The sequence below is a fragment of the Acyrthosiphon pisum genome, chromosome A1 (genome assembly GCF_005508785.2).
Source record: "Acyrthosiphon pisum isolate AL4f chromosome A1, pea_aphid_22Mar2018_4r6ur, whole genome shotgun sequence".
Lineage (NCBI taxonomy): Eukaryota > Metazoa > Arthropoda > Insecta > Hemiptera > Aphididae > Acyrthosiphon > Acyrthosiphon pisum.
Window position 1 is genome coordinate 90171975 of NC_042494.1, and position 27913 is coordinate 90199887.

Sequence of the window (27913 nt, forward strand, 5' to 3'; positions counted from 1 at the left end):
TTAATTTCGTCCAAATTTGAACATGAAATAACTATAAAAAATTGTTTTTTTTATATTTTTTTTGATCTTTCGATTACAGAATAACATACTTACGTGGAACCTTGTTTTAAAATGTCAATCCTTAGCTATAAAAGTTAATCCTTTTATACATTTTTTAATTTTTAATTTGATATATTTTGTCAAAATTTGAACTTAAATTGCTTGGGGAGTTTACAATACTTACTATACTCAGAACCGGAACCCAATAAGTTCTTTTGGTTTTTTATCGGTTCTACAAAATAATTAGTTTTGTTTAAATTGGGTTTAGATGTAAACAAATAATATTTTTTCATAGAATGTTTTTTTTTTTTTTATAACCGATTTGTATACGTCCGACAATGATTAAATTACAAGCCATGGTCGCATTCTTCATTTTCAATATAAAGAGAATGATCAAACAACAATGATGTGTTTTTCTACGAATGTTTATGAATAACAATACCTACTTAGTACTTATTCATAACTCTTCCCATATAAGCAATAGGTAATGTTTGAAAAAACACAATTTTAAGAACCAGATTTAATCATAACCCTTATTTTGTAGTTTTAAGAACCGGAATCGATCAATCGACTATTTATTTTTTAAGAACAACCGGAACCAAAAACAAAAAAAAATCTTTAAGGTTTCATTCCCTGAACCGGTACTTTTGGTTTCAGTTCCAATCCCTAAATAATGAACCAAAGACTTTCTGACTTATAAAATTTACTATACTATTAGATCGAAGATTTCCTTAATATGATATATTATGGATACATATAGAACCAAATAAATATTTTTACCCAAACAGAAATTGCTTTTGGAATTTTCCGAACTTTTTCAATTACACTAATTACAGTTACTGCTAGTGAAAGAAGACGAGTTTTCACGAATAAAATATTAAAATTTAATATTATCATAATTTTTATTAATATCTACAAGATTAATAAAATGCAATATATTAGTAGTAATTTATTAGTAAAAACAATTCTTTAGGACATAGTGTTAGAACCAGACAAAGATTCAAAATGAAGATCTTGCATTTATAAAATATTTATCAGACAATAATATTTTTTTTCGTACATTTTTTTACTATAAAAGCATCACATATCATTCTATTTCTCTGTTTGTATGTATAATTTATTAATTATAATTAATTTATATGTTTCTCTCAACAATTTGATGGCGCTTGTGCTTTATTAGGGGGGGAGGGGAGCTTGGCCTTTAGAGTAATTTAGGCTTGGCCATCATCACTGGTCACTATCAGTAACGATAAATTGTTTTCTAGTGAATTGCAAACAACTCTTGTTCGTATGTCCTATGCTTATGACTTTATAATATTCAAGTATTAATGTTTTTTTTTACAAATAAATTTATTTTGAACACAGACTTCACAAACCTAACCATTAGTAATAATTTAATAATTTATTTATAAAAGAATAAAAAAAAAAAAACTAAATACAACTTTTTAATTATACAAAAACAGTTTAATTAAAAAACAATATATAAATATGAACAAAATCACAATAGTAACAATGAATAATAATAATAGGTAGTTTTTTTAAACAGGTAATGAATTGGACACTTTATTTTTTACTATCGATGAACATATACGTCCAAAAAATGATAAACCTTTTTGACCAAATGGTATAGAGTTTAATAAAAACCAAAAAATTAATATCAGATGAACAGTTAATGATAGTAATGTAAAAGGAGTACTCTTCATCCACAATGAAAAATACAAAGTGCCCAAAAGAGTCGTAATATAGCCAAACATGAACGGAAGCTTTTCTTTAGACGTAACATACTTGTAGTGATTCAATGGACCCGTCAAAAATGATACACTAAAAAAAAACATTCACAATATTTGATAATTTAATGTATGTTATGAGCATGTGCCTTTAATTACATTTAAACACAATGTACAAATTTAGATTTCATATAACAAATTATAAGTCTAAAAATACAAAATGGTTTTTATAAAAATAATATGTGTGAAACAATTACAATAAACAACTTTTTTAAGAGATATCTACTTGATAAACAATTTAGGTTAAAAAATCATAATATTGTAAATGATTATATCTCTTTTCAATCTCATTGCATCTCAATCACTCCTAAAATCATTCCGTGATATGTTAAAAAACATTGGTACCCTTACTCTGTACTAAGTGTATTGAAAGGTACCTAATTCAAGTTATATTTAACTAAAAAGTAAATAGTAATTATAAATTCCTCAAGTAATTGAATATATATATAGACATCATTAGGGACATATAAAGTTAAAAAAATTAATTATTGAAAAACAATAAGCGTCATAGATTACCTGGCAAAAGCAAATATGCTTCCAGAAGCATATAAAATTGCAAACTTCCTAGCTTTTATTAGAAGCACGGGCAGGTATAATGCCGACAGAGAGAACATCAGACAACTGATTGACACGCAAACTACAAATCCCAATATTCTTTGGGTTTTACTCTGTAAAATCAAATTACAGTTAATGCAAATATTTAATTAAAATGTAAAAGTATAGTTCAAAGCAAACAAATATTGTATATTATTAAATCTTCTCACCATCTGGGGAAAATTAAAATAAGTCTTCTGTGTTGAATCCAACAGGTTTTCCGTTTGTTCGCCTGATTCACTGTTGAGCAGTTTCTTAAACACTTTTGGAATGTGTACGTGATGCACATTATGAGATTTACTTTTTTGGCCTTTGTTAAGATACTCATCGAGTTCCAGTTTCAAATTAGACATTATAAAGTTATATAGACCAAGGACATTATTTCAACTACGGTGTAGCAATACATCTATACCTATACGTTAATTGACAAGCAAAATATAATGTCGCAATTCGTTCGAGTCGTGTACAGACTTTACTCTTGTAGCTAATGACTTGACGTGGACACAATCATCGTCATTAAGAATTTTATGATCGTTACTCGTTAGTAATCATGAACGCCCGCTCAAGATTTAAGACAGGACTTGGTACTTATTTCGATTTCAAAGTCGATAGGTACCTATTTAATTATAAATGTAAATTCTGCGGTATGGACACTGGAAATAGGTAAATAAACAGATTAATCATCATGGTTTTAGAAAATAGAAGATTCATTGACTATTGACAGAATTGAGATCTACTATAATTAATAATATTCGATAACACTCATTCCGAAAACTCCGATAGTAATATTGTTATCACTACTGATAAACACGAATTTAGATAATAACTCGTTGAGAAATAACACGGACTATTATTTGTTATAAAAACCATGGCTCATTATTATGTATAAATTAATATACAAGCGTGACTATGGAAAGAACTGTTGGGCTTAGCCCCCCCCGCCAAAAAATATTCAATTGTTTTCTAAAATATTAATAAACCTTTTAAAATCCAACCAAATACTATAGATATCAATACGGGATAGTGAGTGTTTAAATTCTTGCGACATATCCCCTCAAAATCTTAGTGGTTGCCTATATCAGAAATCCTTGGGCGTAGCCGACATATGATAAGAAATTTTAAAATTTACAATTTTTAACAAATCATTATTATCAAAATATAATACAGATACATATCTATAGTATTTGATGATAATCTATTTTTAATTTGTGTACTTATTTGAATCAGAAATTAGGTGTAATGTTAGAGTCAACGCCGTAAAATGTTTGAAGTAGGCAACCTATACGTTTCGGGGGGACGAAATGTGTCGCGATTTTTAATCGAGCTGTCCCGTATTCTTATCTTTAGTATTTGATCCAACTATAGTTCTTATGTTTTAAATTATTTTTTTTTTTGTATTTCCTATGATAAATACTAATATCATTAGCTGTAGGTCTGTATTTATTTTTTAAGGAAACGATTTATCATTTATATCAGTACTTTGGTACGATTATTACACGCAATTTTACAGTATGTGCCGAACTATAATATACAGACAGTATATATCATGATAAAATAGATTTTTGTCATGGTACCTATACATTATTATTACTGTGTAAAATAAAACTTGAGTATAAAAATATTTGTTTTTATTTTATAATTTTTGAGTGAATGTATATGGGGGTAAGGGGATCAGGGGGGGGCTACATTGTAGTCCTAGATGCATCACTGTATGAATATATATATAAATTTATATATTTTCATAGTCTGCGGCAATAACTATAGAAGTACAGAATAAATCATAAACTAAGATTATCATAGTTCATGAAATAGATGAAAATATAACATGAAATAATGTGTGCTACAATTGGCAGGTGGCTTTTTTATCCAAATCTGATGAGTTATTACAAATTTCACTATAAAAAATAAAAAATTTAATATTGACTAGATATAATACAATGTATTATGTAATATACTATTTACCACCATAATATTAAGCAAAAGTGAAAATCAAACAAAGATACTTTTTTTTCAATAACCCCCCAACGTGGAAATTTCTGTGAACCAGTAGACCTATAATTTATAAATAATATGTTATACATTAACATTTAAACTTCCCTTGGAAGGAGATAGTACTATATTAAATTGTGTCTAATAAAATTTAATATATTACGTACACCTTAAGAGTTGTTTAAACCATATGCATCATTGCTAACGTGCAGAATTTCTTGATGGATCTTGGCTAACATGTACATCAAAATATTGAGCTGTGGCTATATGCATAAACTGTATTATACAATCTAAGGACTAAGATGAACACTATATTATACTGTTATCCACAATTTAAAAAAGATAAAAATGCATTTAAATTATTCTATGTAATTATAATGTGCAATCTACTGATGTAACAAATTGTCTTTTGACTTTAGTCAAAAGTATTTATAATAATTAAAAAAATTATTATGCATATTACCAGTTTAATCAAGTCATAATTAGTTACTAGTTGATAAGCTGACAAATAGTAACTGATAGTGAGTAATTATGAAAACTGATAATCTAAATGATTATGACGCACTCATTTTAAGATTTTTTATTTATATTATACATATACTGTCTTATATTACATATTGTAATTAAAACATGAATTACTAAAGAACACAAAAATGTTCTCTATTAATTATACTACTAAATTTGATAGTATTACCGATATAAATTAGTAGTAAATAATAAACATGATGGATAAGTCATAGTTTCACTGCTGTAGTTACCCATTAGATTTAGTAAAAAATAATTAACTTTTGTACAAATAAAAAAACACAAATTTAGACAAAAGTTATTCTATTGTTTAAAGCTTTATTACAATATTTTATAATATAATTTTATCATTTGAAAAATAAAATAATCATGAGATCAACTATTTTATACAATGAATACAAGTCGGCTTTTGACAGCTGAATATATGATTTCAATATTACAATAATTCGCTACTTAACACCAGGTTAGGTTTTTAATATTTATCTAAGCTTATAGAGAATAATATATAATAAGAATAATGTTTGTATTCATAACTAAAAATAAATTTGAAACCGTAACTTAAATCTAAATAAATGTTTTTAAAATACAATACATTTATATTCAAACTAAAATTAAAAACTATTACTTATTTAAAGAAGTCAATGATTTTTGTATTAACAAAATATAAATAAAATAGATTTAAATATGTAAAACTATTGAACACATTTAAAATACAACATTCACATGTTGTTTACAAAAAAAAAAAAAACGCACAGCTAAAATCAGTACTAGGTGACGAGGACGAGAAGGCTCGTCTTAGTTTATGGCAGTGATAAGTTGTCTTACTCAAATGTGGCTAAAAAATAAATTACTACAAAATTGAACTAAACACATTTTTGACTAAATTTGAAAAAAAAAAATATACTAATTAACACAATAATAGTTTTTAATTAATTCAAAAAATGAAATTAATGTCCAAAATATTTTTATTTTTTAAAAAAAAAAAAATTAAATAAGGAACCCAAAAATTGACCAGATGAAAATAATATAATTAATATATTGAAAACAATTATATATATTTATATATAAAGAGGAAATGGAACATACCTTTTACTTAATAAAAATTATTTTTGAATTTTATCTGGATAATTATTTAAATTTAGAGAAAAAAAACCAATAAACAAAATATAATTATGAATAGCAATATTATTTAAAATACTTTAACCTAATACTTAAATAGGTTTAAAAACCTATTGTAAATATGGTCTTCAAATAAAATGTACTTATAAACAGTAGCTTAATCAAATAATATTTTTAAAAAAATACAATGGTATATATTTAATTTATTTGGACCTCATATTTATCTATGTAACTCCAGCTTTAAAATATAAGGCTCGTTATTTTGTACTACTGTTTATAAAATAACTAATAATGATAAGGAAAATAAATCAAAATTCAGTATCTGCATAATCTCGTGACTCTTTAGTATTATGAATAAAAAAACATACAATTTTGTACTTTGAAAAAATTATTTTCAGAATGAAGGCACGGGAAAAAACATTTACGTAAAAATAAAATAAAATTTGATTTTTCAGTATAAAAATATCATGTTAAACATTACGGCAAAAAAAAAAAACGGTGAGATCTGAAAAATTCTAGAAAGGTGTGTAGATATAACAACCAAATTTAAGTTTACATAATATATATACAATATTTTTCTACTTGTTTCTTATAGTTATTAATTATTATGCATTTACTATAAATGGCATTAACAGTCCTTTAAATTTTGTACAATTTACGTGAACACATGTGTGCTATGAGCTGCCATAAACTTAAATACGGAAAAATTCTTCATGATACAAATTTGATACTCAAGAACCGTTTACTATAAAATTCCCTAGTTATTGCAGTTAATACAAATTTTATGTAAAGCAAATTTTTTGGGGTGTTTAAGTTTTAAGAATCTACAATTTAAAAAATATATGTAGATTAAAATTGTGTATAAAAATGTAAAAAAGTTAAAATATTTATCAGATAAAGAGAATGTATAGACATTTGATTCATAAACCAATAAAATGGTTTATACGTTTGTTACATACATAAACATCACATGTTAGACAAAAATCATTTTACACATTATACATATTGTAAAAGATGCTGTGATGTTAAAATTTGTTATCTTAAAATTAATCTTTTAAATATAATAAACGGTTCAAAAATATATTCAATGTTAAGGTATTTTTTACATTTGAGAATAATAGGAGTTTATCAATAAAATTATGATAATAATCCAAAAATATGCATAAGGTTCATTATAATAATTGAAATGTTACATTTTTCAAAATTTAAGTTTTGTAGAAAATATTGTTTAAGAAATTAGGTAAATACTTTAACATTCAAATCCTCGCAATATTTTTATACACAAATATACACATAATACATATTATGTATTAATAAAAGGAGAAACATTTTTTTTTATTGCAGCAACTTACGTTAATTGCGCTACAGTATTATTACTAGGTGGCAGTACAGGTGTAGTATGACAATGTAATATAAAACTGTTGTAGATTTCTATTAATTCAGACATTTTATACTCTTCTAGACAGACAAACCCTTCCAAATTTGGAGATTGTTTCTTCGCACAAATAACACAATAAACACAATGTTTTTTCTCTTGTTCACGGATTAAAAGAATATTGAATACTTCCACCTAAACAAATGAGTGTTAATTAATAACCATCAACAGCATAGAAATAATAAAATCTCAATATTTTAGTATAATATTTATGTAAAGCAGAATAGTAGTTTGTGAAATATTATTTTTTTTTTGTAAAATAATACAGAGTTTCATGTATCATTAAATACACTTACTAGATACATGTAGAGAAACTAGCGATTAGTTAAAATAAAAACGATTGTAAATAAAATTAACTTACATCGCAGTCATGACAATAATGTGAAGCTTCATTTTTGCCTCTACCATGAAAACGGGTTTGAATTTTTTTAACCTTTATAAATTCCAAGGTTATACCACATTGCCGAAGAGAACACATTAAGCACATTCTATTTAAAAAATACATTTTTTCTTTAAGTAACATGTTATTAAAGAAATAGTAACAATTTTGTTACTTTATAATAGTTAATTTTAACTTACTTAACAAGATCATAAAGTCTTGGGTCAGATACTTTTATGTTCCTTGCTAAATTCCAACTTAAATGAATCATTGGTACAATACTTTTATAACTTTGCAGTTTATTCCACTCATAGCGTTCTATAGCAAGATGATATTGTCTAGCCGTTAAAGGACCCACATTCCATGCAATATTATTACACCAACCAACAGCCTGAACCCAATGGACACAACCTAATGACACAGATATTTTAGAAATATAATTAAACCTAACAATTCTTTCAAGAAATATATTACCTGAATTTACCCAAACCATGTCACCGGGTCTTTGTAAAAATCTATACAAAGGGACATTTGCTACAAGTAAATCTTCAACCAGTGGCCACCAAGACCCATGTAAGTAATTTAATCCGTACCTAAAGTAAAATATTAATAATAATTCATAGTTATTCAGCTATTAATAACGATGTTATCTCTATTATATAACATCATACAACTCGTAACTTACTTTTCACAAAGGTTATTAATGACACCCCAGTAAGCATCAGGTGCAGCAAACCATTCACAATCACCAGGGCCAATATTAATATTAATCGAACAAAAATTGTTATTCTCTTGATGCCCAGGTGTTCGGCTACCAGGAACCTTTTCAAAAATAAACAAAATAAATTAATTTAGAATTAAGAATTTAACTATAATTTTGTTTATAATTATAAATAATTCTTACTTTCATGTATAACTGAACAGTGTTCATGCCTAATATTGAATGTCCAACATGTGAAAGCATATTAGCAGCAGAAACAACTCGTGCGAATGCTGGTAGTTTAGTAAGTTCTTGAAGTTGTGGACGCCATTTTTTCTCATCGGACAAATCCACATTAGTTCCAAACTTGAGCATTTTACTACCAGCAGGAGGTTTCACACCAGGTAAATTCTTAAACAAAAAAAAATTATTATTTAACATATAATATAAGTTTTACAATAATATACAACTTACGATATTCTTTTTCCGTTTTTTTTCCATAGTGATTGAGTCTTTAGAATCCGAGTCGGATAAATTTGAATTAGGAACTGAATGAGCGCTTGGTATACCATCTTTTTCGTCCTAAATTGATGTTAAATACACGTAAGTAAAAAAAATGATATATAGGTACATAATAATTAATAACTAACATTTAACCCAAAAATTAAAGACAGAATTATTTTGTATTACCTTACTCTATCATTCATTAAACTAAAATCTCTACTTTTTATGTACAGATATATGGCATTTATATGCGGTTGTTGTTGTTTGTCCGGAAGTTGGGTGCATATAAAAGCATTTTTAATTCATATAAAACTAATGAGTAATTATTATTTAATTTGATTCGTCACATCTAATTAACTTTAACTCCCATGATTAAAAAATGCATTTTAACGCTATATGTGAATTAATATTTTAGCGGGAATTTTAAAAAATCAAATTATTATTACTTTGGTCATGGAATCTTGATATTTTAGGTGCATATAAAACCATAGATTGTGATTTAAAGGACTATTCTGCAGCAATAAAAAATTATCAGAAGAGGATGTAAGCGAAACGTTTTCTTTCTGGGACCGACGCACAACATAGATAAAACAAATTCGACTAAAATAGTTTTTTGTTATGATTTAATTGAGTAATCTTAGAGTAAAATCAATAATTACAAAAATTATAGAGAATATTATATTTAAGGGTTCAGCATACCAGTTTTATATTTTATTATTATTTGAAATTTTAATCAACGTTCAAAATAAAAAAAAATTTGCAAATTTAAATATTTAGATAAATCAATGTCATATCCTCAAAAATATTATCTCTGTAATATTTTTGTAATGGGTCAGTGGCGCAACTAGACACTTGGGGGCCCTAAAATCAAATATAATATGGGGGCCCCTACCCAAATATGTAAATGATCTTAAACAAAGTACATAGTACACCGCTTACTCCCCTCCCAAATCAAAACCATTTCCATGCCGTTGAAAGCTGATAGTTGTTTCGTGGATTTAGACCAATAAGTGGAAGAAAAAAATATACTTCCAGAAATCCAATTTTAATTTTGAACAAATATTTAAATTCCTTATTCTCTTTTCTATTATGTTAGGTAGGAAATGGGTTTTCAATTTTTTTTTTTTTTTTTTTAGAAACACTAAAGTAAAGGAAAATTAATTTAGCACTTATGTTAATATACTAATTAAACAACACAAAAAATTATTTAAAACCATTTTTTACATAACATAGAAAATAAGTGTTATCAGTTTTGGACATAATTTGTAGCCATATCAATTCAACATTTAATATATATATGTACATTCCATATAATGAACTTCTATTTAACAACATTTTCTGTTTATCAAAACATTTTTGAGAACCAAATTTATATAATTTTATTTAACAAAATTCTTTAAGATACTAATTTTTTATGTAGCCCATGAGATGACTTTGTAATAAGGAAGTTATACTGTAGGTATACATATTTTTATTACTATACAGTATATTAATTTAATTTATAAACATAATATCCAGAAAAATATGAAATATAAAATTTATGTTGTCAATTATTTTCAGATAATGAGTGTTTAATGTATTTTTATATTATGGACAAAATGTATGTATTTTATAATTGCAGTAAATAAATATAATCATTAAAAAATACTAACTCTTATGGATTCGTGAAAACTGGAAGCTTGGTATTGAGCATATTTAGCAATGGTTGTATGTGATCTATGGCTAATACAAGCCCACCCTCTTCGATTTTGTTTCACATCCCAGTTATCATCACTGTTCTGCATTACTTGCGTTCGAACTTCGACAGAATGATCTGGGTTAGTTTCTACTAATGTTCGAGTTGAAAACAATCCCAAATCTAAAAAGAATAAAGAATTTAATTAAATAATAAATAATAATACAAATCATTTAAATAAAAAATATATACCTAATTTTAGGGCACCAGCTAAGCATCGAACAACAGCAATAGGATTTTTTAAACAAAATTCTTGTAATCTTGGACTAAAAGCGTCTTTTTTATTTTCAAGCATAACTGATGGAGTAGACGGCAGTAATTGTTCACGTGTCAATTGTTGAGGAGGAGGTTCCGGAGGTGTGGGTGGTGGCCCATTTGGACTCAATACATTTCTGTTCCACATACCAGGTCCTGTTTCTTTCCTAAATATTTAATTAAAAATTAACAACTATTCTAAAATATACCCAAGTTAAGAAATTATTATTGTACTTAAATAAAATATTCAATTTCAAGCCAACTGATTATATTAAATAAATTTATAAAAATTAGGCAGATTAAAAAGCAGCCTTTACAGGACTTAAAACCGGTTTATAACTATCATAGCATATCCTCAGTTTATCTAATTTTCTAACAAAATCGAAATAAAAAGACCAATTGAAAAATAATTCTCCCCTAGCAAAACCCAAACGAACAAATTTGAATAAAACTATTAGCAAAACCCAAACCAAAACTTATGCTAGTTGAAACTTGAAACCAATATTATACGGATATCACTATAGCACTAAATAATAGTCATTGAAGTGTAAACCAGTTATTAAGCTTTATATTTGTGGTATTAGCAAATAAAAATTAAAAACGAAGGCTTCATCCACCTGGTTACAATAGATTTGAGAATTCTAACTGGCCTTAAAGTACTACTTGAATATGATTAAAAAAACTATTACACCTTTTATATAGTAAATAAGATAAAAATGTATACAATAGTCAGGTGTTTAAAAACAAAGTACCTAATGCAGGTGGTAGTGAACACAAAGAACATACAATCACCTGTTAGTCAAATTGAAAAAATGAAAATGTATTTTCTCCTTACATTTATGTTATTAAATGCAATTTATGATATTTGTACTTATTTGTATTTATTATTAATTGGAATTTAGACATTTTCTAAATTTGACGATAAAAATATTTATTTAACTATTTCATACCTCATAGTATCAGTATACTTAAGCTAAACATTTTTTTATTGAATCTCTTTTATTATAAAGAAAAATACCACAATATGCAAATCACATATAAATAAAATATTAAAATCTTTAGCGATAAGAGGATGTCATACTATCATTTATTGTCTCGTTACTAACTAAATTTACATTACATTTTGTGTTATTAGTTTTAATATTAAAGTGAATCAACAACCTATTATTGAACTTTAAAGTAACAGTATTATTAATTGTATTTATAGTTAAGTTATGAGTATATTTAAATTGCAATCTTTTACGCATATGTAACAGGCTTAAGAATAGAAACATAAAAAACCAATGTAGACACACACATTATGGTCTTACCTTAAGTTTAATAATAGATTAATTCACTTAAATATTAATGTAAAAACAAAAAATTGTTTTTCTTGAACCCAAATTTACTATGTAATATGTGTATTTTGTAACAGATAAAATATGTGAGATATTATGTCCTCTTAAGGGGAACATTATGAAGATTTTAATTAGTTTGTTGTTAGAAGATACAAAATTAACATAGAAGAAATTGATATTCAGAGAAGAGAAAACATTTTATAGCTTGAATCTGATATAAGAGCCCACAATAAATAATTAGTGTCCAAGTTAAGGAAATCAAAATATAGAAATCCTAAAAAAATAGTTAATGTTACTTCTTTTCTGTTTCAACATTAAAATTAAATATCATAGATTCATTAAATAAATTAAATTTATGAAGTCACTATAATATGATATCATTTTTTGACTACTCAGACTCGTACATTGAAAAAAAATGTATTCTACAACTTGATTTATATAATAAAAGCTAAGAAAATTTATGTTGAACTTTGAATTAAATTTATTTAAATTTAAATTAGGTAACTACTTACTCGGCAGTTTCTAAAACCTCCTCAGCAGTTAAGTCCAAAGAATAATCGGTATCCAATGAACTTGAATCTTGATATCTAACTACCTTTTCAGTTGTAGGCTGTTGTATAGTTTTGACTTCTAAAATATTTAAATTAAGTTTAATTTTAGAATCAATCTATTTCATTATAGTAAATATTTATATTATATAAACATAATACAATTATTTAATTCTAAATTGTTGTACCTTGAGGTGATATAGAAGTATTAGGTATATTTTTAATATCCAATTCATCTGATGAACCAAACTGTTTGAGCAAATCTTCAGCTAATGAAGTAGTTAATTCTTTCTGGGATAGGAGAGCTTGTAATTCTCTATCCAACTCTTGATTTTCACTTGAACCATCAATTAAATCATTGGATTTTGAGTCTCCTCGGCTTTGGTCAGAGAACTGTTTTATCACAGTAGGATTTTGATATTGTTCTTGTTGACTAGTGCCATTTTGTTGTTGTTGTTTCAACCGCAATTGCTGTTGATGTTGTTGCATCATACGATAGTTATTTTGCAACTGTTGTAGCAATGCCTAGAAATATTTAAATCCAATAATTAATAAATACTTTTGCGTAAAATCAATAAAATACAACAATATTATTATTATATACTTGTTGCTTATGTGATAAATTATTAGAATTTTCTTGAAGAACATTCATTGTCTGAAGTTGCAGACTATTTAAATAAAATGCAGGTTGAGGAGGATTACTATTACTGCCAGTTTGAGGTTCAACCTAAAAATAAAAAAGGTTTTTTTTTTTTTTTAAATTTGAAATGAGAAATAAATAAACAACAAACACTTACTTTGATTCTTTTGGTATTATTTTCTAATGGGTTATCTGATTTAGATGAATTATAAGGAGGAGGAGGAGGTTGCCCATGGGGTGTAGTAATCATATCCTGAGATTTTTGATATGGTGTTTGTACAGTCTTTTGTTGTTGCTGATGCTGCTGTTGTTGTTGTTGTTGTTGTTGTTGTTGCTGCTGCTGCTGTTGTTGTTGCTGCTGTTGTTGTTGTTGCTGTTGTTGTTGTTGTCTTGAAGACATTTCTGCTGAAATTGGTAAATTCCAAGCCTCTTCAATTGAAGGTAATTGTCGTCGCCTATGATGTTAAAAAATGTTAATACAAATATACAAATTTCATCATAATACGAGCATAAAAAAAAACTTACTTGCTAGTAATACTAGGCATTGGTGCATTGCATAAATGAGTTTGTAAAAACTTAATACGTTGACCAAGATTAGGATTCATGTTAGATATAGCAGATGCTGGAACATTTAAGGTAGTTTTAATCAACGTTTCACTAACTACAGCATTACCTTTTGTTGCATTAACGTAACAAGCAAGAGCGTCTTTTGGTTGGTTACAACTTTCATATAATATACCTGAGACAAAAATGTGATTAAAATTAATTTTAACTTAGTGGGTTCAAGCACAATCGACATTACCAAGATTAGTCCAAGCTGCACTATGGCCTTTATCTAATTGCACTGCACATATATATGCTTGCAATGCATCCATAGGCTGGTTCTGTTGTTGATAGAGTACTCTATAATTAAAATAACAAATGATTACATTAATATTAATGAAAAGTTAAATGATTACTTGGTATTAAAACTATGCATCACAAATTCAAGCAACACCAATCCAGAATTGAGACAAAATGTATACTATGAAACTTTAGAATGATAATATTTTAAATGTATAGAAATTTTAAAGATTATTAAAAAAAAAATACTAAAGATTTTTAAGTAAATCAAGCAGTAGCTCAGTAATAGTCAATGGAGCAATCGCCAGGCAAGCGAGAACCCGGGTTCAATTCCCGGTCCGGCAACTTGATATTTTACGTTATTACCCTGGGAGAAGTTAACATATTTATAAGTAGGACGGGCGACGTCCGATTTCACCTGGACAATCCAGTTTTACATATAAGTCTACAAACTATGGGTACAATGAATTATTCTCCAGGTTGTCGTAAAATAAGTACTATTTGTACCGCGGTCAGGTAACTTAGTAATAGAGCAATCGCCCGGCATGCGAGAGACCTGGGTTTGATTTCTGGTCCGGCGGTTTGATTTTTGACGTTATTTGCCCGGGAGAAGTTTACACATTTAACTATTGAAGGTCTCGGTTTTTTTAAAATATTATTAGGTAGTAGATAACAAAAGATATAAAATATCTTGTAACATATTATGTTAAAAAAGTTAATTTACCCAATGGAACACCATGTGTCAGCATTTCCTTCAGATTTTTCAACAGAATTACGATATGCTATAAATGCATCATGAACTTTTCCGACACTTGCATAACAACGCCCTAATAAATAAAGTGACTGCCCTGATTTGTTATCAGCTTCAATAGACTTTTGTAAATATTGAATAGCAACGGTTTCACGGTGATTTTTATCCCCTAGACATTCACAACTGTGGTACATCCATCCTATGGAATTTTTTTAAAAAATATAAAATTAATATCTTATCTTATAAGACACATTTTAGTATTTAATATGTAATAATACTAACCTAACTGTCTACAAATATCGGCACGTAGATGAACAGTAATTTTTGAATCGTTTAAGAGTTGTTCATAATGATCTTTAGCTAACTTGTACTTTCCTTGTACTTCATATAAATGCGCTATATGGAAGCTTACTGAAAATAAAAATAAATAAATAAATAAAACAGCTTTGAAAATAATAACAATTTAAATCATACTTTCAAGTTTGGAAAATGTGCTTAAACTAACATCTGAATATGCGTGTTTTAAATGTTTTAATGCTGTTTCCCATTCATTAAACACTTTGTACATCAAACCCAATCTAAGATGTACTTCATTGGCCCGTTGGTAATTTGGGTCAATATAAAGTAATTTTTGAAAAAACTGAATAGACCTGAAAAACAGTTAATTAAATTATTCAACAATATAGTATCGTAGATTTTGTCAAAAAATTTGAAATTTCAATACAAATTCAATATCCTTTCATACTAGGAGCTTAAAATAACTTTTTAATAGGATATATAGTGATTAGTGATGTTTGATGATTTTGACAAAATGCCAAATTGGCAGGGTGTATAACGATTAAATGCAATGTTGGTATAGATCTTCTTTGTTTTAAATTATTCTAACAGTAAGTTATTAAATTAAAGTTGATACAATTTTTTTGACAAATTTTTATACATTAAAAATCTGACGTCCAAACCTACAATTATTTAATTAATAACAATGATGCTTATTATACCTACCAACATAGATTATTAATTTACATTCATAATATTAAATATTGTAATAGTAATAACAACGTCAACTTAAACATTTGAATTTACCTAGTTAAAATATAATTCTAAATACCTATTGTTGACAAATTATTTAATTCCATTGTTTCAGTACTTAAGTAATTTTACTTTATAGAAATTAGAAAGTGGTTAATATACATAAAACAATTTTCTAAAGTGTTTTCTAATCAGATATGATTAATGTAAAGTGTATTAAATATCTAAGTAAGTGAAATGTGAAGTTTCTTTAATAAAGTTAAAATAAAATGATATTACAATTAGGTAAAAACTATTTATTTTCTATTTTTTCCATAATAATAAAAAAACACTTGTACAATAATTATTAAAAGGCACCTATAATTCATATTTACTTAATAATAGCATAAAATATTACAAAATAAAAATTTATCAATACCTATTACCTATCTTAATTGATTTATTTTTAAAATTTTGTACTATGAACTATTGAAAAAATAAACCATAGGCTGTAAAATATTAAACAGCATTAATTAATCAATATAATTAATTCATGAACATCTTTTTAAACCAATATTTATATTACAGTAGATTAATCAAATATATTTACAGTAAGTAAACAGATAACAGACAATACTAATTTTATAATGATAACTACCAAAATATGAATACAAATGTTGCCTCAAATATTAAAATAAAGACGTGTTGATAGCACAAATACTTTAAGTAGAGAAATATAGTTATGATTCAACAAGCGTTTTGTAATAATTATTAACTGGGAGTAGGTACCTAGTCAATAGCATTGTGACCAACTATTTAAAAAGAATAAAATGTTGTCATTGTTTTAAATAAGTAGGCGTAGGACTAACTATGCAATTATTACTTGGGTCCCAACACGTAATAAATAATAGGTATTCAATGTATGTTGTCCTCGAAATAGAAATAATAAAAATTCATATATTTCGGCTCATAAGACTTGACTTTACAAAATTGAACATTGATAAATACTTAAACAGTATACGTATTTATCAATGTTCAATTGTAATGTCTTATTAGTCTAAGTTGAACTAATATTAAAAATACATTGTACACACAAATTATTGTTCTATGACATGGCTTAGGAAAACAATTTATTGTTAGATAAAATACTTTTAACAATAATTTCTGACATTTATGATAAAATTATTTTAAAAATGACCCATTAAATAGATATTAAATGAAGAAAAAAGACAAAATGTTAGTATTGTCGACTAATACTTTTGACTATACTGATTGCATTCGAAACAAAAAAAAATGGTTAACGCCACTACTACAATATAAGTATAACTGAGTATGACTCTAAATGCCCTAACCATTGTTGACAATAAAACTAATGTACCTATACCAAAATATTCTGACATATCATTACATATGTATCATACTAACGAAGGACGACGAGATGATTGAACAACAGAAAATAACGGTGGACAGCCGCAGCAGTCTACCGCAAAGAAGATAGATGTACTAGTCGTGGACGGTCGTAAAAACGTAATACGCTAAAAAAGAGAATCGACTACGGGGCGCCACACGTTCGAAAGTAAAAAATAATACGGCAACGAAAAAATCCCGAACGAAAACCAACTAAAACTACATAACACAAAACGACGACCGCCGGCGACGGTGGCAGCAGTACGGCAAAAGGCCAATGCGCCTTGATGCGCCTAGTGCCTACGTGCGGCCACGGCTGTTCGGTGCGTTAGCGTTTTGTTTACGAGGCGCGAGCGTCACGGCCGATACTGAGCGCGGTGCGGCGGCGATGATAGCGTAATGTTTATTATCTGGAGAAATATAAAAATGCGTGAAAAAAAAAAAAAAACAAAAACCACTTCGCAGCGGTATGATCGTCGATCGGTCATCGGTGCGATAGCGCCGACGGATTGGATGCGCGCGGGAGCGTCGTTGTCGTCACCCGTCGGAGACAAGACAGGAAACACTTATAATACCGTACCTATAGTAATTATAATAAATAATAATATTACACAATAATGTACGTATGTATACACATGTGTCAAAGTTTACCTGAGATAACAGGAGACGGTGCTTGCGCGAGGAGCGCGCGTGTGAGTGTGTTGGAGTGCACGCGTGTGTGGACGAGTTACAGTGCGTACGAACACTGGAACGGCGGCGGCGGCGGCTTACGAACTAATGAACACTGAACGCTACGTGCGAAATTAACAATCGGTATGAGTAAACGACGACCGGAGGCATTTGAGACGGACAAACGGCGATGACTAAAACTAACGAGGAGGAAATAAATAAAACTATAGTCGACCCGCACGGCCGCACGTCGGAAGGAAAACCAGGAGGATGTGATTTTTTAAAAAACGAAAGAAAATTAATAATATAAATATACTTATAAATATTATTGTAAAATGTACAGTTGCAGGTCGTGCGGTGTAGAGGACATTGTCGTCGACGGTCGCCGTGAAAAAAAAAGAGGGTCTTTCGGATGGATGTTCGTGCGTCGGGCGTCTCCCCCCCGAATAGTAGAGGAGGCGGCAGTGGTGGTGGGAGGGAACGTGGCGCGAGTGAGAAGGGATGCGCGGCGGGAGAAGACGGGCGCGCGAGAGAGATGGAATAAAAAAAAAATACGATGAGTGGGAGAAGGGCTGCCCCGCCGAGGCGAATTGCGGGCGGCCGTGGTCGGAGGGAACGGCGGTGGCGGGTCGGCGGGTGGGGCGGAAACTATAATGCCGAAGAGGTTATAGGAGAAGAAGGATGCCGAAGAGGCGGCGGCGCATCCCTACTACGGGTGTACGTACTACGCCGGCGAGTGGCAACAAAACTATGAACGCGTACACGGTACACACCGCTGCGGCGCTGCGCGTATGGCGTACATGAAAACGCTCTAAACGTTGACCTGTGGGACGCTAACCTCGGCGCATGAGACACTTCAGTGGTTGCCAAACTCACGACTGCGGTCTGTCCGAGCCGTATTGTTATTACTCCGGGATCGCGCACGCGCAAGTTGCGTACATACTCGGTTTAGTGTCGGCCGGTTAACGAGCCCCCGACTGACCGGCGACGGGCGAGTACCGGAGTACGCGGCCGGCGGCCACGGTGGTGCGACGACTGCGTATTGTCTCCGAGGGTCGGACGGCGGCGAGTAGCGACTGTGCACACTTTTTTTTATCATCAAGACTATCATTATCTTTATTATTGTTATTATAACTACGCTCTTCCTATTCCTTATTAGTTATTATCGTTGTGATGCATTGACGTTACTACCTACAGACAGCTGCAGGTAAACTGACGGTGGACGGTCTTGTGCCGCAGCCGTTCACCCGAGTTTGGAAACTGGTTTACTTTATTCCACCGATGTCTTATAAATTATAATAATAATACTATATCGTCAGTACAACGTTTGTAGTTATGTACAAGGTGAATTTATATTTAAACATAGACGCTTATTTTCTTGATCTAGATTTGCGTTTCCGAAAAAAAAACAATTTTGTTTAATTTTCTCATTTAAGTACTAGCTTATTTACTAATTATTTTGAATGCATTGACTTTTTTAAAGTTTGACATTTTAGTTTTATGTTCTAAAAACTGTATAAATATTTCTTGTTGGTTATCAATTAATAACCTTATTGTAAATATATACACTAATTTAAATCTATAATAGGTATAGATTTTTAATAATCAAATAGATGAATAGCACTAGTGTATTACCAATATACTAGTAATAGTATAATAGTATTTATGATAATGGTAATAGTTATTTTAAAGTAGATATCGGCTATAGATGGTTCACCTTGGTTATTTTTTTAATGGATGCTTATTTAAACAGTTGATTGCAGTTAAACAGAGATGACATCATCTTAAATGTTGAGCAGAATTTATTGTATTAGAAAAAGTTTTACATAGTATTCCAAACCACTCTAAATCTTATCTAGATTTATTTATAGGCAATAGATTAATTTGTAGAACGTTTATCTGTATTATTACTTTATGAAAATAAATTAATCTTAATAAAAAGTAAAAAGTAAAAATCAACCAATCATCTACATTACACAATATTCTTTTCACAATACATTTATTATATGGAAATTTAGTTATTTTAAATTTTTATAAATTCACAGAAAATACAGAAATATAAGAATAAAATTAAAATTATTCCAACACAATATATATCATTAATCATTATTTAGAATTATTACTTTATAGAAGGAATGAGAAGGAAATAAGATGTGACCTAGGGAGAAGGAATTGAATTTTTAGAGAGATTAACGTACTGATACCAGTGTTCTGGTGGAATATTTCTAAAGTAGGAATAGGCCAATACTAGAACTGATACTCAATATCGATGGTATCATTTTTTTAAACTGATATTTGAATCGATACCAAAAAAAAAAAACCAAATCAATTTGCATAATAGCATTGATTATAAATTTGTTAATGTTTAATCAATGAAAAATTACAAAAAAATTGTATTATTGGTATCGGTTTTATCTTATATCAGTTGGTAGTATCGGTTATCTTTTAATATCGGTGCATGGTTTATGCAAAAAATTTTGGTTTTTTATCGGTAGCAAATAATATCTACCCATCTATCTCGATATAAGTGGTATCGGCTCATCTTTAATTTAAAGCCATAATGGCATAATCAGTGACGGCGCTAGGGGGGGGGGGGCACTCCGTGCAAATGCCCGGAGCCCCGTACCCCCATGTCTCCTTATTTGTCTAAGAAGGTACCATCTAGTTCCATAATCATCAAGGGCCCCACCAAAAATGTTGCCCAGGGCACAAAATATGTCGTGCCGTCACTGGGCATAATCAGAAAAATATATGAACATTTTTATAGTAATCTAATTTAATCATATTTGATTACTGAAAACCTATATTGCTATTAAATATTATACCTACAATGATTTAGGACTTAGGAGACGATAGAGAAGATTGAAAAATATTTAGTTATTAGTCTTTTATTATATTGTTTTTTAAGAGCAATACCTACAATAATTGTCAATTTTTATCTAAATGTTATGTGGTACCATCTTAGATCTAGATTTTAAATTGTACTTTTGATCCATTGTCAGAATCATCTTTAGTAATGTGATTATTTATTATAACTTTTAAATTTAAAAACAGGTGACTCCTGTATATGCCTTTTTTATTTAAGATAATTCATTGTACTCTAGTGTACCTATGTAAAATGTGATGGTTACATAATGTTTAAAACATAATACAATTTACAATATCTAACAGACTTAAATCATCAATATTTCCAATATTTCCATGCATCATACAGGTATTTAAACATATACAATTTGTATTTTAGATATTTTTTAATTTATAGTTCATGGTCTATAATTAAAATATTGAAAAGTAAAAAGTATAGTTTTCTAGTAAAAAGTAATGTTATATTAAAAAATTAAAAAATAGATTCAGTACCAAATATTATAAATTTACTAAAGTTATTATTTATGCATTGTTATTAATGATGTGTATACTCATTAATAATAGTAAATAAAATACCACATTCAATTTCAATAAGTGTAAATTACTATTAATCTTACCATTGATATGAATTGAAGTGAAAATATACAAGACCGAGCCCATACAAAAAATTAGCATCTTTCCAATGGTTAGTTTTTGCATCATTATAATATTTGTGATATGCAGACATTGCTAAAACAAATTAAAATATTATAAATGTACATATTTTAAAGTAATATTACTATTCAATTTTAAATAAGTATTAATAAAAACAACCAAAATATAAGTTTATAAAGTTGATAATATTAAAAGTGTTTATAAATATTAACTAAAATAATTCAAGTAAATTAACGGTATTCACTTAAAATTAAAAATAAAACTTTAATATTAAATAGCAGCGATAAAACTAATAATTAATATTATTCAACCGCATAATATTAACATGAATCAAAATCGAGATCAAAATAGTATAGGTAGGTAGGTATATGCCATGTTTTGAATAAATTATTTTGATATCTATGTATAATTTATGTAATGCAATATTTTTATTTTATCCATTATTCATCAAAACAATAAATATAGCTTATATAATTAGTCTGAATTACATCAATATAGGTTTACCTTGAGACTATTGAGGAATCTTAATTATATAGAATAACGCGTTTTTAATCGAATATAACTCAGAGCCCATCCTTAAATAATAATTGAACCTAAATTATGAAATACCTTTAGAATAGTTTTCCAATAATAAATGGAAATGTCCTAGTTTGCAATAAGTCTTGGAATCAATGCTGATTGCTTTTGAGGATTCATCTTCTGCTTTTTCTTTCTGCATTTGCATTAACATCCTTTCAAGGTACTTTATTGCCTAGAGATACACAATATATTGTAATTTAAAATAAATGCAAACAGTTATATTTATAAAATTACTTATAGTAATAGTAAATAGTAATTACTGATAAGGTTGGGAATGTTGGGATTAAGTATAGGTAATTAAATATATGCTACTAATTAAATTAATAACTCACTTTCAATTAATACTAGTCTATAATTAAAATAAAATACATATATTCTAATAATTGTCAATTTTAGTTTTTTAATTTGTATACATTTTGTCAAAAACGTCTCGCAACAGCAAACTTGTATTAATTACCAGAGCTCATAAGTTCATGCATTTTTCATATCAATCTTAACAAGTGCTATGAAATTCTAGGTAAAATAAAAATTTGTTTCGACGTGATAGGATTCATTACATGAAATAGTATTTTGCATATTGTAGCCAGTGCCGCAGCTACATGTTATGGGGCTGATGTGCAAATCTTAATTTGGGGCCTAAATATATAAAATGTCAATAAATTATTATATTAAGCTATCTAAGCAAATATATTTAATTGTATAATTTATTGTTATAAAAATAGTAGATATTATTATAGAATAATTTCAACACATTTGTAAATTATCTAACAAAATTATTTTTTCTTCGCTTTTTCGTTTGAAAAGTTGTCAATGACTTTCTCTACATCTATCTCGGAAGTTCTTCTCCATTCTATGTTCAGTATGAAAATGTCGCTGAGACGATCTTGACTTATAGAATTGTGCAAACATTTTTTGAATCATTTGAGTTTAATTTGATTACAATAAATTATAAATATTTAATAATATGAACACATTTGTTTTTTTCACTCTTAATTTAAATATAATTTTCTTCAGCCACAGTTTTATAATTAATCGATTTGGGGGCCTATATCGGATTGTGGCCTTGGGGGCCATGTGCAATGCATACCTTGCACACCCGGTAGTTGCGGTACTGATTGTAGTGTACCTAGTCATATAATTTTTTTTTACTGAGCATCTTAAATTAAACATTTGAAGTTATTGTTCCTATAGGTAGTTTTTGATAAATTCTAGTTACCAATTTATTTTACGCCCATCAAAAACAAAATTTGTTAGAAAATATTAAAAACACTATTTATATTTCAAAAATATAATCAATACCTAGACATATACAATAATTAAATATGCATGAACTTACAAGCCTATTTAATTACCCAAAATAAATATGTCTATATTATGATAATAATATGGTTTCCAATCATTAGTTATAGTATTAAATTTTATGTAAATTCAAATAGCAGATAGTCTACACTTGACAATTCTATAAAACTAAATAAAGACAACCTTTAATCAATTAAGAGTTAAAACTTTTAGGCTATTTAAAATATGTTTAAAAGTTGTATTAATAAGACAATAAGACTTAATATATTTTTACAATGAGAAGATAAGTTATAAATAATTACTTTTAAATAGTCTAATTATTTCTGATATTAGAAAATTAAATGTTCAAATATCAAACAAATATTCCATCATACCAATAATGATTGTTTAATGACTTAGTTTTAAAATATCCATTATTATAGAATAAATGTGTTATTAATGATTGAAATATACTTACTTTTAAAACTAATGTTTTTTTCTTTTCTTCTTTTGGATCATTTAACTTCAAAAATCCATACATTCGACTAAAATAAAATATTATACATATTATACAGCAAGCATAAAAATATATGATATATGTATATTCAATTGGTTAATAGTTATTAGTTTTCAAAATATAATGATTAATAATTAAAATATGAGTACTAATATATTATGAATATAGTATATAAATATACCTACAATATATAGATGTCTATTACAGAATGTTACTTTTTATAAAAATAAAAGTTATTTGACAGTTGAAAATTGAATGAAAATAGGTACATTCAAATAATAATAATAATAATAATAATAATAATAAATACTATAATTAATATGCAATTGCCCAAAGTTTAAAAAGAGTACATTTTTGAAATAGTTAATACCTCGGTAATACTCATTACATCAAAAATTATTTTTTTCTGCATAATTTTTAATTGTTACCAAATTAAATTTTATTTTATTGTTATTAAGTTATTAAGTTTTTTAACTTTTAACTTTTTACTTTTATGAATAACAACATAAATATTTTATTTCATATTTAAAAAAAATATCAATTAACATATTAGATTTTGAAGAAATGTCTGCAGCAAAATAGTATGACAGACTTAACAGTTTTAATAATAACATAATAATTGTCAGAAAAAAAGCTACATTCGGCCCAAAAACATATCTATGTTAAGAGGATGCTACCCATGCATTTGTTTTCTCCATCTTAGGGCCAGTATTACCATCTCCCGTTAAATTTAACAGACTCCTAACCGGTAATAAAATCTGTTATCAGCCGGTTAAGCTTAATCGAAGCATACCGATGATTGTAATACACTGGCCCTTATACACATACGACATAGCAAATTTTCGTTCACTGGTTTCAATAATGTACTGTTACTTGTTAGTTTTGATGTTAGAGTGATTTGACCTATTATCAATATTTTAGATAGTGGCATTATCTGTGCTTAAGCTTTGGCTATTATTCGATTTTTTTAATTTTTGATATTTCACATACCCATATCTTGCTTGAAAATTAAAATTTCGAAAAAAATCGGCAATGCCTAAGTACAAATAATGTTCTTACCTAAAAGTTTTATAATAGGTCAATTCACTCTAGTATCAAAACTAACAGCATACCTCGCAGCATACTATTGAAACTAGTGAATAACAATTTGCTATGTTATGCGTGTGTAAGAAAGAGACAACAAATGTATGGGTAGAGTCCTCTTAAAAACCATTAGTTGATTTTAAAGTTTTAACAAAAAAAAAATCTTAGCAAGTTTAGTTTCTGAAAATAAATTTTTAAATAAATAATATTTTCTCATAGGTAGTACATTTTTAGATGCAATAGATTCATAATTTGTTTTCAAAAAGTATAAGACATGTGAAATGTGTACTTATTACTATCCATCAGTTAAAAATTAATTAATATTAAAAAAATCCTATATTTTCATAGTAAAATAAATGCATCTTGATAAAATACATTTTAGTTAGGTACCTACCAAAATATTATTCATTCTAACTTATCAATTTTTTTTTAAATGGTTTGGTAGAAGAACATTAACTCTTTTACTGATCCAAATGTACTATTACGTCCTAGATTATGTCCCTGGATTTAATAATATTCTAATTTGCTTGTAACCGTACAAGTTTTGGAAACCGCTTTTTGCTCGCATACAGATCTCAAAATCTAAATTAAAAAAAAAATGTATTTTACATAACATACATAAGTTGCAGCCCGGATTGCAGTGGATAAATAGTGTAGTATTCAAAGAGTTAAAACTTGAAGACATTGGCATCTAAGAGTACCACCGCATTAACTGTAATTCTTTTTGGATAGTGGGTGGGATTGATAATACCCGTACTTTGGTATACCTACCTAATTAAGTTTATCTTAAGTTATAATGGAATCCATTGGGACCAACTGATTTTTCTATTATAAGAAAATTTTAAACAAGACTTCTTATTTTTTACTGTAAGGACATTTTTGTCTTATAGGGACTTAAAGTTTATGATATGGGTGTTTAACTCTAGATTTTACCATATAGTAATTATAAAAATTAAGAATTTTATCTTAATTATAATCATACATCTTCATGTTAGATCTTATGTTTCACTTTAAAAGTAGTGGGCAAAACTACGGCACATGGGCCAAAAATATAAAAAGTATGCCTTTTATTGCGAGTCATACATTTTTATTTTAACTTTTGACCTAAAATAGGAGGCCACTCCTTTAAAAGTTTGCCCATCTCCGGTCTAGACCATGATGTGAATAATTCAAATTGAAGTCATTGTTTCAAAAAAATGTGATATATGTAGGTACATAATATATAATAGGTATATAACAATAACATGTTGGAGTCTAAGGGTAACCAAGTTCTGCAACAACCAATATTCTTTTTTGGTAGGCATCAGTGAACATAGCAGAAGTTTAAAAAACACATATATCACCAATGCATTAATATTATATTTTTAAGAAGAATTGCTAGTATAGAAAAGTAGATATTTATATATAATATATAACAATTATTTTATTTTTCAAAATACCTAATAGAATCAAGCCATATTTTTTTTTGTGTGTTTTTTATACATTACAGTCAATTTATTTGAACCCTTTTGTTATCTTGAAAAATGAATAATATATAAATGGATATGTGGGTATTATAAAAGTAATAATAAAGTTAAAATATATTTGCAAATTCAAATTCAAACAAAATTATTATTATTAAATAATTGGATAATTCTAAAAATCAAATTAGGTAAAATTATATAATATCGATATAATATGTATGTCATTGTTGTTCTTTACTACATTATAATTACAACAACAACAGATGCATAATTAGTTGCATTTTACAAGTAGATATTTATATAATTTATTGTACCAAATTTATTATAATGATCAAAAATAACGTATAGAAGTATACAAAGACGGCAAATATCTCAGAAATTTAAATCTTACACATACCTACTCAACTTAATGATATATATTTTTTTTGACTATGTGTAAAAATAAGCGAAGTACAAAGTAAACAAATTTCGCATGGCTTACTCTTTGTTGATCATAATATATCCCTAATATATTAATTTCTAAAAATTCTTTAAAGTCTCAATTATTAGCTCAAATGTTTAGAAAATATATCATAATAAACGCAGGTACCTATCATAATATTTGTAAATAGTTACTTGATAATATCACTATTTTAAAACTATTGAATAACATAGACATGATATAATTTATTATAGTTCTATTATATCTAGGTTAAATAATCTGAATGGAGCACTTGCAAAAGAATTTAGTAATATTAATTTGGTTATTGTACAACAATTTAAGCTACTGTGAATAATCTAATATTTTTTACCTGTCTAAATCCGACAACATTTGCAGCTCTTGATTAGTTAAATTAATTTCCCCGTATTCTTCCATAGTAACAACAAATGATAAAATAAATATATTCTATGCGACGATAAATTGAACAAGTATAAGTATAATAACAATTAAACAATATAAGTATAAATTATATTATGATTTATAAATAAAATTTTACTTTAAAAACAGACGAACAATAATAAATTAACACAATAAAAAGAAAAATTGCACAAAACTATATTAACAAACACGAATGGTAATACATGTTGAATTAGAAAACAATAATATTATACATTTAATGGGTCACGGACCCATTAAAAAATATAGATGTATCGTTATAGCTACAGAACGAGGTACATAGGCACACACGACGGGTTCGAAAATAAAAAAATGTAGAACATGATTGACTAC

General features: G+C 27.6%; 2 protein-coding genes across 2 annotated transcripts; both read right to left on the reverse strand.

Annotated features, from left to right (window-relative positions):
* Positions 1–1386: 1386 nt before the first annotated feature.
* Positions 1387–3191, reverse strand: LOC100164909 (protein transport protein sft2). The gene is made up of 3 exons (XM_001947166.5): positions 2591–3191; positions 2343–2494; positions 1387–1860 (listed from the first exon to the last, which is right to left on the reverse strand). Exons 1-3 carry the CDS (start codon positions 2771–2773, stop codon positions 1578–1580), a joined length of 618 nt encoding a protein of 205 aa, XP_001947201.2. The 5' UTR covers positions 2774–3191; the 3' UTR covers positions 1387–1577.
* Positions 3192–7337: 4146 nt separating this feature from the next.
* Positions 7338–27653, reverse strand: LOC100166299 (lysine-specific demethylase 6A). The gene is made up of 22 exons (XM_001944493.5): positions 27495–27653; positions 24119–24185; positions 22393–22534; positions 21747–21858; positions 15655–15830; positions 15463–15591; positions 15154–15379; positions 14389–14489; positions 14112–14325; positions 13744–14041; positions 13551–13673; positions 13135–13471; positions 12911–13028; positions 10999–11228; positions 10724–10929; positions 9042–9149; positions 8772–8978; positions 8553–8689; positions 8342–8460; positions 8068–8278; positions 7850–7976; positions 7338–7623 (listed from the first exon to the last, which is right to left on the reverse strand). The coding sequence occupies exons 1-22, from the start codon at positions 27557–27559 to the stop codon at positions 7402–7404; spliced, it is 3675 nt and encodes a 1224-aa protein (XP_001944528.2). The 5' UTR covers positions 27560–27653; the 3' UTR covers positions 7338–7401.
* Between the last annotated feature and the right edge of the window lie 260 nt (positions 27654–27913).

Excerpts from the sequence above, each read along its gene's own strand:
- LOC100164909 (XM_001947166.5), bottom strand. The coding sequence starts at position 2,773 with ATGTCTAATTTGAAACTGGAACTCGATGAGTATCTTAACAAAGGCCAA. Across the intron at positions 2,495-2,590 it reads ATTTTAATTTTCCCCAGATG|AGTAAAACCCAAAGAATATT; the intron begins GTGAGAAGATTT and ends TTGATTTTACAG. Across the intron at positions 1,861-2,342 it reads AGCATATTTGCTTTTGCCAG|TGTATCATTTTTGACGGGTC; the intron begins GTAATCTATGAC and ends GTTTTTTTTTAG.
- LOC100166299 (XM_001944493.5), bottom strand. The coding sequence starts at position 27,559 with ATGGAAGAATACGGGGAAATTAATTTAACTAATCAAGAGCTGCAAATG. Across the intron at positions 13,674-13,743 it reads ATAATACCAAAAGAATCAAA|GTTGAACCTCAAACTGGCAG; the intron begins GTAAGTGTTTGT and ends TTTTATTTTTAG. Across the intron at positions 7,624-7,849 it reads ATTATTGTCATGACTGCGAT|GTGGAAGTATTCAATATTCT; the intron begins GTAAGTTAATTT and ends TCATTTGTTTAG.